This window comes from Falco punctatus, assembly GCF_963210335.1.
Source record: "Falco punctatus genome assembly, chromosome: 7".
In the NCBI taxonomy this organism is placed as follows: domain Eukaryota; kingdom Metazoa; phylum Chordata; class Aves; order Falconiformes; family Falconidae; genus Falco; species Falco punctatus.
Genome location: NC_137587.1, coordinates 17058759 through 17071504, shown reverse-complemented (window position 1 = coordinate 17071504; position 12746 = coordinate 17058759). Strand labels below are relative to the sequence as shown.

General features: G+C 35.0%; 1 protein-coding gene across 7 annotated transcripts in view; it reads right to left on the bottom strand.

Annotated features, from left to right (window-relative positions):
* CDIN1 (CDAN1 interacting nuclease 1) overlaps window positions 1-12746 on the bottom strand; it is a 138169-nt gene that overhangs the window by 71438 nt on the left and 53985 nt on the right. For 6 of the 7 annotated variants that reach the window (XR_013929348.1, XM_080394761.1, XM_080394762.1 and 3 more), the window contains 5 exons: window positions 11762-11841; window positions 11341-11390; window positions 8430-8497; window positions 3286-3351; window positions 3-108 (listed from right to left, as the gene is read on the bottom strand). Coding sequence is in view for 6 of the 7 variants with exons in the window: in XM_080394761.1 (XP_080250887.1) it covers window positions 3-108; window positions 3286-3351; window positions 8430-8497; window positions 11341-11390; window positions 11762-11841 (370 nt within the window). In the remaining variant the exon portion in view is untranslated. The remainder of the gene's footprint in view (window positions 1-2; window positions 109-3285; window positions 3352-8429; window positions 8498-11340; window positions 11391-11761; window positions 11842-12746) is intronic. The other variant, XM_080394763.1, reaches the window with a different exon arrangement.

The following is a 12746-nucleotide window of genomic DNA, read 5'->3' as shown; positions in this document are numbered from 1 at the left end:
ACCTGTTCCAGTAGCTCCAAAACTGGTCCTGCAAGTAGGCTTGGTGGCTAGTTTCATCACCAAATGAGGCTTTGCTTTCAATCCAGTGAATTATGTGTCCTTCAACAGCTAGGGTGAGAGCAGAAAAAAACCTAAATCTGAAAATTATACTCAATAGGCTGTAAGAATGGGACTATCCTATTTAGCCCCCGATCTACCACATAATTCATGCTTGCAACAGAGTTACATATTTATAAAACTGTCTTTCATGCATGCACATAGGACGTTTTAAAAAACAATTAATGGATAATTATGTCCATTTCAGTTTAATTACACCCTGTCCTAAATATTTGCATTTATTCTAACACAAACAATGTAAAGAAAAAGAGACTAGACTAAGGTGCAACTGCATGCTACTATCACCTTTACTTTCCTGGAAATGAGTTGTCAGGTGAGGAACTGAAAACTTCTAGTGAATAACAAGAACAGTTAGCTAAGCTGCTAAAGACAGAAACTTCTCACCAATCCAGAATGGAAGGTGTGAGAGTGGCAAGGAAGTTGTATCACTGATATACATCTGCTTTCTTACTTTTGCAAAATCAGTAATGCTTCACCAGAAAGAAGTTAGGAATAGGAAGGCTTATGTGAAAAAATGCGATTTTGAATTTCTGTTTCTTTCAAAGCTGTGGCATTTGCTTTGGTTCACATCTTTCCTCATTTCTTGCATGAGTGAATTTCTAATATCAATGGAGTTACCTTTTTTTGGTAAAAGGAAAGTTTTCTCTGAAGCTGACAACATAATTTTGCAGCAGAAATCATGAGAGTCACTCTAAAAGATCATTCTTTCTCCAAAAAGGTAATGTGAGGTATCACTGTTGAGGTCTTTAAAAATGTTTCCTTTATTTTGAGTTGCCTGTAATATCCACAGCCATGATGTCTTAGCCTAAGTTTCACCTAAGCTGAGGTACTCAAAGAGCATGCAGACCCAGATGCACAATACAGAAAGATCAGAAGAGGCTATGGCAGCACATGATTTACCACAGACTAAAATTACTCAGGAAATCTGGGTAAGGTAACTCACAAAGTCACCACACAAAGTTCTATATGGCACCACCATCCTGTTACCAGTAACCAAGTTAACTTGTGTAGGTCTATACTACTACATCCTTCCCCCCAGCCCTAGCACCCCCCCCAATACCTTTAGACCCCAGGAGATATAACAGCTGGGGCATAAACTCTGTAGTTAGTTGAGAAGCAATTTCTAAGAAGCATTTGCATTTGCTAGCTATGTATTGAGTCACGAGGAAGAGAATGCAAGGACTGTCATATGTTTAGTTCATATCAGACAACAGGTAGAAAATTATTTCCTGTCAATGTCAATAATTCAAAAAAAGTAATTCACTATCACTATTCTGATTTTAGAGACAAATCCATGTAAACAAATTAATAGCTGTTTTTAACTTCCTTTCTAATAGGGTAATATTACGAATATAAGAGTTCTTTTGGGTGTTTCCATTTCCCTTCTCTAGAAATAAAAACCTAGCTACATCTAGTTGCTTTTCTAATTTCCATTTAATCAGGCTCCTGAATAGCTGGGACATAATCTTATATGTTTATAATGTAAAAGTATCTGAATAACAAGTATTATTGTGTGTATTGTAGTCCAAACTATTTGGGAATCTTATTGATGTATGTAACTATCTGAAGGGCAGGTGTTAAGAAGAGGGAGCCAGGCTCTTTTCAGTGGTGTCCAGTGACAGAGGCAATGGGCACAAACTGAAACACATCAGGGTCACTCTGAACATCAGGAAAAACTTTTCTCCTGGGAGGGTGACTGAGCACTGGCACAGGTTGCCCACAGAGGTTGTGGAGTCTCCCTCCCTGGATATTCCAGAGCCTCCCGGACAGAGTCCTGGGCAATCAGCTCCAGGTGAACATGCTTGAGCAGATGACCACCAGAGATGCCTTCCAGCCTCAGCCATTCTGTGGTTCTGTAATTTCACAATCTTCCCTGCTAACTTTAGACTCGATAAAAAACCTGTTCCCTCATACTCTCAATTCCTTAGTAGCTTCCTGAGACCCATCAGAAATAAGAAGTATGGAAGTGAGGGAGTAGACAAACTCTCCAAGTGTGGCTTGACATGAGCAAATTGCAGATCATTAGGATGCCAAATCTCACCATTTCAAATATGGAGTGCTTCAGTTAGAAAGGTATTTTTTATTTTGTATGTATAACCTCTTATTAACATCACTACCATTTTTCTTTTTTGGAAATGTAATTAGGAATACAAACACCATAGAGCTAAGGAAAGTCTTTAAAAACTTTTCAGAACACTCTCATATACATAGTTGGTTACCTATTGGAAAACAGATTATTGTGCTGAAAGATGGTATCTCAAGCACTTCTGAGTACTGAGACATTTTATAGTACACACTTAATTCCTTATACCAGTTATTATACCAGATAATCAGTTATCTCAGTAAGAATTCCAGCTATTGTCAATACAAAGAACAAAAAACCTAGTCATGTGACTTTCACATAGTGATTTTGGCCTTCTCATTTTCTGTGATAGACACAAAAGTAGATATCTGCATAGACAGGTGCTGCGTTCTATGGAGGCAAAGCAGAAGTCTTTTGGCGTGAAAGTGGATTTAATAAAGGTGATTAATAATCCTTTACACTTGGACAACATGGACATTTTTTCTTCCATGTCCCAACCGCTAGGTCATCCGATTACCTTCTTACATGCCTCAAGCCCAGACAGTGTAGGTGAACTTTGACATGACCTTTTACCTATTTTATTCCTTCTTGCTTCACGGGCTTTTAAAAAGCAGAGTACAGAGTTGTATTTAGATGCAAAATGATGGCAAAAGAATAACTGCACAATGAAAAACCTTTACGCAATGACCTACAGGTGTAATGGTAATACTCTTACAACTGCTTTGAACTGACTGGGTCTAGAAGTTTAAGGCAATTATACAATTATAGGTATTTCAGAGTTCAACTCATAAAGACAGTGGGCAGAGCACGCTAGAGGAAGCAGGGATTTGTGGGTTCTTACTGCTGCTTGTTTTCCCTTTTTTCTTTTTATGATGAGACAAAACCATGCAGAGACCAAAGAGGAAACACTGTGTTATACCACTTAAGATCAAACCTCTCTGACCCAAACTAGAAGTTCTTAAATTACTGGGTAACTACCAAAAAAAAAAGAGTAGTATCCTATAAAACAGTTAAGTAGCCATAATATTTTAGCATGAACACTCCTACACAAAATAAAATAATAAAAATTCTTTCAAAAGACTTACCTACTGGCACTTCTAAAATGAAGTCTGGTGTTTTGTCATAACCCTTTGCACGAAGCTGATCTTCAGCTATACATAGAGAATAAGAACTATTGGTTATAAAACTATTCTCTTAAGTAGACAGCACCATAACTAATTTTATTTTAAATAAGAGTGCAAGAACTACTAATGCAGTCATACATACCTTTCTTATGCATGCAATGCTGTGTCAGATTAAATGAACCTTTGTAGAAAACCTGAAGCATGGATATAAAAATGCTTCTTTGTCATCCCTGCATTTTTATCTCTTCATTATAAACATCATTAATTCAAGCTGTCATACAGTGTTTTATAACCCCCAAATAGTCAAAATAAAGAGGTATATTTGCTGATTGAAAGAAGAGTCTCCCCACATTAGGAAGCATTAAGATTAAACCTACCAGCATCACAGATGTAGATATACTGTAGCTGCCTTCTTGGTTTTACTTTAATGTTAGCATAAAGTTTTTTTAAAAAACACAAAGAATACCTTTCTCTTCCAGAAATGTATTAAAGGAGAGAGAACCCACAATTTTAGTTTCCATTGCATCCTGTATTCTATAGAATTTATCCAATTTCAGAACATACACAGATTTAGAAATTTTGCTAACTATACAGCTCTGTTCCTTACAAATATTAGAGCTGAATATTTGAAGAAACAATTATGAGTGAGCAAGATAAAACTGCAAAAGACAAAAGGTACTCCCTTTAAAAGAAAAAAGCCCAAGCAAGCCCTCAATATTTTCTAAACTATTGTCCTTGATTTCCGATACCATTATATTGGTATTTCTGAAACACCATTTCTCCATTAGAATTTGGAGTGACCTGGTCATTCAATTCCAGGCATGGCTTTCTGTCTTCACCCAAGCTCAACTAATGGCACTACCTAGTAACAAGTAAGGCTGTGTAGCCCCTTAACACCTACTGGGCTGTTGACATTGTCATGCATCCCATTCGCCTTTCTGCATCACCTTTGATTAAAATTAATGGTCCATTCTCACTGTTGGGTAGCTTATTTCCAATCCATTTATCAGGTTAGGACAGTAGTTTCATGGCCAATGTTCAGAACTCAGTTTTTGAATACTTTGTGCATATCCTGAAAGGTCAGCAGTTTGAGTCCAAGTAACATTTTAATGACAAGAAAAACATACGCTCTTAGAAATAAAAATATTTTAAAAGTGCCTAAAGCAAACTTCCCCCCTCTTTCTCATCAAAGAATATATGTCTGAATTATTTTTTTTTAATATAGTGAAATCATATTGAAAGCAGGACAGGAGTAATTTTCTGAAGTTGTACATTCACTTAAGTGTGAACTGCAATAGCTGTTTATTTGTTTTGATAGCTGTAGTTAATTCGTTTGAAATTTGAGAGTATTTCTTCACTGTAGGCACACTATATTGTAAACACAAGTTCTTTGCAAAGCAACACTTCATTGTATCACCTGATCAGCTATTAAACTTTCCTAGGATTTGAAGACAGACTTGGTTGTTGGCTGTTTTTTCAAACTTAGATTGTCAGGTATATGGATAAAAGATATTAAGATTAACAAGGTTCTAATTTAACTGAACCTATGAATTGAGAGTTTTATGCCGTAATGTAAAAATGAATAAATGTTTTATGCAAGCTCTTAATCTTGATAAAAAAAATCCTGGTTTTATCCAGCTTATTTAACTGTAACCTGCTCTTTAATTGTTTAAAACTGTCTAGAAAAAACAATAGGATGTCCCAGCTGAAATTTTTATTATTTAAGAACACACAAATAGCAACAGAAAGTTCGGTCTTCCACATCTAACCAATACTAGTCTAGGAAATTCAGGGACCAGGGACATTTACCTTAAAAAAAAACCACTGAAAACCAGGACAGATGTAAACACATTTCCTGATCCTGATAGGTAACTTGGCAGGTGTCTTAACTAGAGTTTGCATCAGCATTACTTTTAATATTCTTCAGCAGATTCTTTTTTCAGGGATGCCTGATTACTTTTAAAATCAGTTGATACTAATGCATGGCTTGAAAAAGAACATGTTTTTTGTTCTGAATCGGTTTCTGAATGTTTTCACTTGGTTTCTACTAGCATTCTGTATTGTGATAAAGATTGGGAAATTATGGATGTTTGTTATGGATGTGAGTTGTCTATCATGTGCAGGAACATAATTATATATTACAATTTCTTCAAGTGTTTTCAAGCTTTATAACTTTCTGGGAAAAAAAAACAACCCACATTTACAGAAACTCCCCACAATCACCATAATTTTTTTATTTAACAGAACCCCACCACAAAGGAAAGAAATTCTAACTTTTCAGCTCAGGTATGTTTCAGATCGGTCCAGAAGTTACAGAGGTAGCATTCTGCACCTTAAAAGATCTTTTAGCATGGATTAAGAGAATAATTTAACAACCAGCCCACAGCAGCTTTGACAGCTACATTTATGCATCCTCAGATTTGAAAATTATGTTGAAACATCCCTACTGGGTAGTTTGTCTACAGATTCCCCATTAATTCAGATTTCCAACAAAACTGCAGCTTCATCTTTGCCATAACTTCACACTCAATCATACCCACTTAACACATCATTGTTCTTATACTAGCCTCTGGATATAACAAAGAAACCCAACATTCTTCTGTTGGTGCATGAATGAGCAGCATGCAAATTTAAGATTACAAGAGAAAACACCAATCAGATTTCATGATTTATACCCAGCCTACTACTGAGGGACATCTTGGTGGGAACCAAAGGAGAGCAAGATCTCAGTCAAAGGTCAGAACCTCCCCACATAGCTAAAAACTTCCCTAATATATTTGTGGTAAAGATACAAAACAATAAAGATCCTATATAGAACCTAGAAATTCCTGGCATTTCAGCATGGCAAGTGATTTTCTCAGCTTGTTTTGAGAAAATGTGTCCATTGATTACTTAAAACTTGGGCAAAGTGATATACTTGAGATCTGTGTTTTTGCTGAAGAGAGGATGTGGTATGTGATGTGCTTCTCATGCACAGTGGATTAATAAAATGCAAACCCCATTAGTTTGTATAGGTTTCCAATCAATTTCTAGGTGAATCTGAAGGTGTTACTTCTGATTTGTAGACTTTGAAAGCTAACTGCTCTAGAAATGGACAAATTACATCCTCGACCTGAAAAGCTGTTTCATGCTCCAAAACTATACTGGCACAGTTTATATTCACCGTGTTCTTTGAATGAGTTTTCTTCTCCTGTAAAAATATCTCTGTTGCTCAGGTGAACATAGCTGATACAAAAAACTTACTATTCTTGAAGAACAGTACCCTGGAATAGTACACTAATATGGAAGTTGCAAGAATTCTGTTTCTTTAACATGTGTCAAAAAGTAATGGAATTGCAAGCAAAGCAATCTACATCATAAGCCATCTTCAAAACTGGAATGCAGTTGTACAGACTAACACAGCCTGAATTTGTTGACCTATAGGAAATATTGTCATCTCTCCTGTTTTCCTGAAGTTTTCTTCAAGCAGTATTGGAACTAATTTTTCAGAAAGTAAAGACTTTATTGCGAGGGGTTCAGTAGGGTTCATCTTGCAGATACTTAGGAAAAGGGTCTTTTTTAAAAAAAATAAAAAATACCTAGAACCTTAGACACACATGCAATGCACAGAAATAATAAATACGACCATTTAACATATCTCAAATCATGACTAAACAATACATAAAATGTGAACAATAAATGAAGCTCCCTCATTTATATCTTTGTATTCTAATGAGTTAATCCATTCTAGATATTTTGATTTGACAGCACAGGTTTCTTAAAGCTTATTTCTAAAGACAAAACTGATGCTTATCCAAGGTCATGAAACATTAAAATTTAAATCTGATTTGTGTACTACACAAGCTCGCACAAGCCAAATAAAATGATAATCGTTGGGTTGAGGATCCATTAGTGAGTCATCTAGTCCATTCCCTTGTATCATGACAGGATTGATTTCATTACCAGCTTTGATGGATGAGTGTCAAGTCTATCCTTGAATTTTTCATTGAAGGTGATTCCATAACCTTCCCTGGCAGTTTGTTTTATACTTATTGTTCCTAGAATTGTTTAGCATTTTAACTCAACATCATGTCTGCAATTACAGCTTAAGCCTATTACCTGTACCTCTGCTCTTATAGCCAAGTAGGAAAAACTACCTCCTCACATTTTCACAGTGTCATTTTCAAGTTTGTATTAGTTTGTATAATTATTCCTGTCTTTTTCACATTTTTCTCTAAAATAAAGAGTACACTAACTCTGTTCCTTAATCATATGGATAAATCTTTTAAAAACCTTAACACTCTTTGTAATTTCTTAGATTTGTTTAAGGTTTCCAAAATCTTAACTTGAATCTAACTTTAGGAGAGATCATAAGTCTCTGGTAAAACCAGCAAAAATCCCTGATCACACAAATTTAGTACAACACTCAACCATTCACAAAAGACAGCATTTCACTTTGCTATTGTTTCACTACATAAGGAAACAAAGATTTAAGAAGTCATTGTCAAGTTTATTATCACAATAAGAAAAATGATGTTTTAACCACTAATCATTGTTTTAATGGCACTCATATACAAGAAACGTAGTGCAGGCTAAAAGAAAAAAATGAAAGTAACTTCTTAACTAATTAATCACTAAAATAACTTTAAATATAGGGATTATGAAAAGAGTACTTGCATTGGTTGGGAGGCAGGGGGCAAAAATTCAGCAGAAACTGCACAGAAAGCTAAATGAGTGAATCCTCTAGCAGTTCTTTAATACATAAAGCATTCTGAAGCTAATATGTCTTATGCTTCCTCCTAAGTCTCATAAGGCCTAGATTATGGCTAATATCTCATGACACCAAAAGTAATACTGCAGCAGATATTAAAGCATTTTTTTCAGCTACTTATTCTATAAAATATTAATTGCAAGCCTGTGCATGTGCTGTATATATAGGGTATTAGGTAACTGAGTTCCTGCTCGGTTCTAAATCAATAAAAGATAACATGTACAGCATCAATCATTTTTTACTCTTCCTTTACAACCTAATACAAAGAGCGTTGCTTATTTTTTTCTTAAGTAAACAGGCATTGAAATCTTTGAAGTTAAGGATTCACTGGCTAGCCTCTACTACACATTCTTACCTATGAAAGAGAGATTTTTTTCCAAAAGCATTTCTCGCAGCAAGACTTCATGCTCATGCCCAATAGCGCTGATAGCTTTAGGTTAAGAAATGGAAGATTACTTTGGAAAAGAACCAACTTCAGAAAAACATCATAGGTAAAATAATTAATGATACACTTTATTTGCCTTCATCTGCATTTCCAAAGCGATTTGAACCCCAAGTTTTGAAAGTCCTTACAGGCATTTTCAGAGGCCTTTAGCACTTTGTCAAAACCAGACTACTGTATCATCAGCATAGATTATACAAAATGAAGGCCCATTAGACCATATTTATTCAGTATAAATAAGAGTAATATTTCCATTTTTGCTTTATTTTCCACCCCAAATTTTAAAGCAAGTGTGAGCTTAAAACATGTCATTAACTATCTTGGAAGTTGCTCTTTACTGACTAGTGTATCAATTCTCTAATTCAGCAAAGAATGAAATAAACTGTTTTTTCCTTTATATTCTGAAACTGATAGGCACTACATCCATCTGAAACATCTTACTGTAAGAAAACATCCTCTTAACTGATTTTTCAGAAACATGAAGCAATGTCAGGGAAGGATGAAATAATATTTTATAGTGAAGTCCTTTTCACTTCACTGACGGCCTGTTGATCCAATGTGCTATTCTTTGCAATATGTAAAGAAGTCGCCACATCAAACATTTTAAATGTATCCTCCTGGAGGTCAAAGTTCTATTCTGGAAGCTTTTAAGAAGAACCTTAGGGAACCTCATGATAAAGGATCTTACCTTATAAACAGGTAAGTTCCTCATTCTGTTTAGAGTTACTTCTGAAAACGTAAAAGTACAGATCACCTTACCATTAGAGTTAATTAATTAATTTATATCAACACTTTAGCTTTACAGCAAAAAACCTAATTGTATGGGAATCGTTTCATATATACATATATATGTACACACACACAGTTTTTATCAATTGAAACTATATATTATGTTAAGCACTACTAGCAGTTACAGAACAAAAGGGGCAAATGAAGAACAGCAAAACCATAAGAAAAATACTGCAAACAGAATTTATAATGCACCATAAGCAGAAACACTTAGACTTAGTCTATAATAATACCTGTTATTGATGTATGGCAATGACCATGGGGCAAAACTTGTAAATAACCTCACAAGCCATTTTCTACTCATGCAATCTAGCAGCCTAGTTTCCCGTAAGCATCTGAACTATTACTGAAAAATAGCCTCTTGGCATTTACAAAGAGGTTGACTTCATACTTTAGTCCATGCATATACAATTAGATAGTTATATTTAAAATCAATATGCAATCCTTCAGAAGACATTATGCTTTTAAAACCTTAACTTTAAATTGATTTTTAACTATTTTATGCACCTCAAAATTAACATCTAATTCAGCAACATACTTGCAGATAATGCACTCGCACAGCTTAGTATTAAACTTTTCTGTACCAAAATGGAACTGAAAAACTTGTCATTATTCTCATTGATGTCACTGCGCATTCAGTAACCTCACTTGAACCAGAATCTGAAAAGGAGAGTAAAGACCTTTTCAGACTGCAGGCAAGTTATTCTTAAAAACTGTTCATAATTCTACATATGTATTACTACTTTTTAAACATGACACTTTCAGAAGATTATAGCCAGATTGTTCATCACCAAATATTAATCTTAAAAATCTGGATATGAAATTAAGTGATAAACAACCTTTTAAAAAGTGTAACGTTTTAGATTCATCCACCATCAGAAAGCTGTGTTTAATATTGAAGATAGTCTCAATGAATACTTAAAATTATGATTAAACTCACAAAATACTAATACAATTAGAACTATTCTGTTGCTGTTGAAGTTAATGGGAGCAGGGCTGAGACTGTAGCAGACACCAGGCAAGTACTTCTAGTGGAAAGAACATGTTTTTAAGGGGTAACCACTGTATGTGTCACAACTACAAGGTGGTGTTTTTCATGCATAACTAAACATCACTGTAACGTTCCTTCTTACAACTGTACAGTGAAGTCAAGATCTTCCCCCAAACTCCATGCAGAGATTCTCTAGGGCTTCAGAGGGAATTGCCTTGCTAGCCTGCTCACTGATAGCAGTCCATGATTTTGAAATTGTTCCTTTGATAGCTGAAACAGAAGAGCTACTCATTCAGGACTTAATTAAAGTTTGTTTATTAAAACAAACTTGGGGCCACAGCAATTACTCCTAACAAATTATAATCTTAATCTGGAATACTCAGCACTATGTGGAGTTCCCACAGTATTCTTGCTGGATACTGAGGATCTCTAATTAACCACTTAAACACTACAAAAAACCCACTTCAGTTAAAATTCAAGCTACATCGTTCTTTCTACAGCTAGTCTAATTTCCTTTAAGAATGATAGAAAGTAAAAGAACTGCATTGGAATGTCAGATATGAGTTTAAAAACACTAATTGGTCAATTACACCTAAACTGCACTTGAAAACATTCTGATTAAAACTTCTGTTCATAAGAAAACAATGCCATAATGTTGAACACTATCTATGCAACTTTTAAATTTGATCACATTATAGTTGATATTGGAGAGTATCTTCAGTTCAACTCCACCGCTCAAAGCCTGGTCAGCTAGTCTTAATAGAAAACCAGACATGCATTTCAACTAATCAAAACCAAAGAGGTTCAATCAGGCATACGAACATGCAGCCACCAAACTGACAACTTCCCGTGGTCCATCTGATTTTTGTTAAACAATGTAAGAGAAAGCTTTGCAGTGACCCTCTAGCTGATTGAATGTAAAACAGAGGAGTATGAAATGTGTTTTGTGAAGCAGAACTTTATGTCAGGTTAAAGCTAGACACATCCCTTCCACACAGTCTAAGCTCGTCAATTGTGCACCTAAAATTTTATGGGAAAGGATACTGTTTGATGCAGTCCACCAGTGGTCCATAACAACAGTCATTCACAGTACACTGCAGGCAAATAAGAGAAGTAGTATAGTGATGGGCAACTACAAAAACATTATAGTTAAACACTATCTTAAAAACAGTAATTACTTTTCTTCAAAAAGGCTATCAGATGCTGTTCAGATTTAATCACAGAAAACAAAAACTGCGTGCTTTTATTCACTATAAAAGCAAGCTATTAAAAAGTGAAATGCTCCCCTCACAAATATTGCATTGCCATTTATGGTGCACCCTGACCTCACTGATAGTTTACGATGACAGTAATTAAATGAGGTTTAAAATCTTTTACTCTGCTAGGCAGATAACAGCACTGCCACAGGAAAAAAAAAAAAAAAAAGAAAAAAAGAAAAAAAGAAAAAGACAACTGTGATTAATACCTGATAGACTTGATTTGCTAAAACTCCATCTGGAATCTGAGAAGGGTCCCGTAGCATACTATTTATAAGAGTTTTGGAAGCTAGAGAAATAAAGAATAAAAACATACAAAAAACCTGTTAGCTCAGTCATCTACTTGGCAGGCAGAGACACACTTTTATAAGGAAAATATTGATGACGTTGATAATTTTGAAAATCATCCAACCACCAACTACAAACTCATAAATTTGTAGCTACTTACCCATTATGATACAACTAACTCTAAAAGTCTTAAAACACTAATGGATTTTATTCACACAGGGTGAAAGCAGGCCCTTGTTTACCTGTTCAGTTTCACTGGACAGTTTGTGCTTTGAAGCATCATGCAGCTCTTAAGGAAACTGCTTAGTATCAAGAAAATGTAATTCAGAATAACCTCCATATCCTACGAGAGCTTAAGGAAGAAGATAGGTGAAAATTCAAAACAGCCTTTAAAACAGTGTTTGGTCTCAACAATCCTAAGCAGTTTATAGACTTGATGATTCCAGTTTGGTAGTTTTCAAATTTATTTATTTATTGAGTGTCAACACATTTCTCTGACTGTATTTAAAGTCAGGCAAAAGGCTTTCTGTGCTGTTTTCAGATTTATAAATCTAAGACACAAAATAAAGCAGGAGTGATTTTAGGACTATTTATCAGTCTTTTATTCACTGATGTTGACAGTACAATGAGAAAAATAACATAAACCAGGAGGTGCCTTTAGCTGATTTTCAAATACAGCCCTTGCAAGCACAGGCATTGTTTTTTTTCTCCAGATGCTTGGTCTGGGTTGTTGCATATACCAATTAATTACTAATAGTAGTGGAAAGATTTTTTAAAAATGCTTTCTAAAACCACCAAACATTTCATTTTAGAATTTCTCAAAGGACAACACTGCTGCACAAGCTGCCTCCTTCCTGGGAACAACTGCTGACAGAGTTCAGCTGGTGGTATATTTATACCATCGAA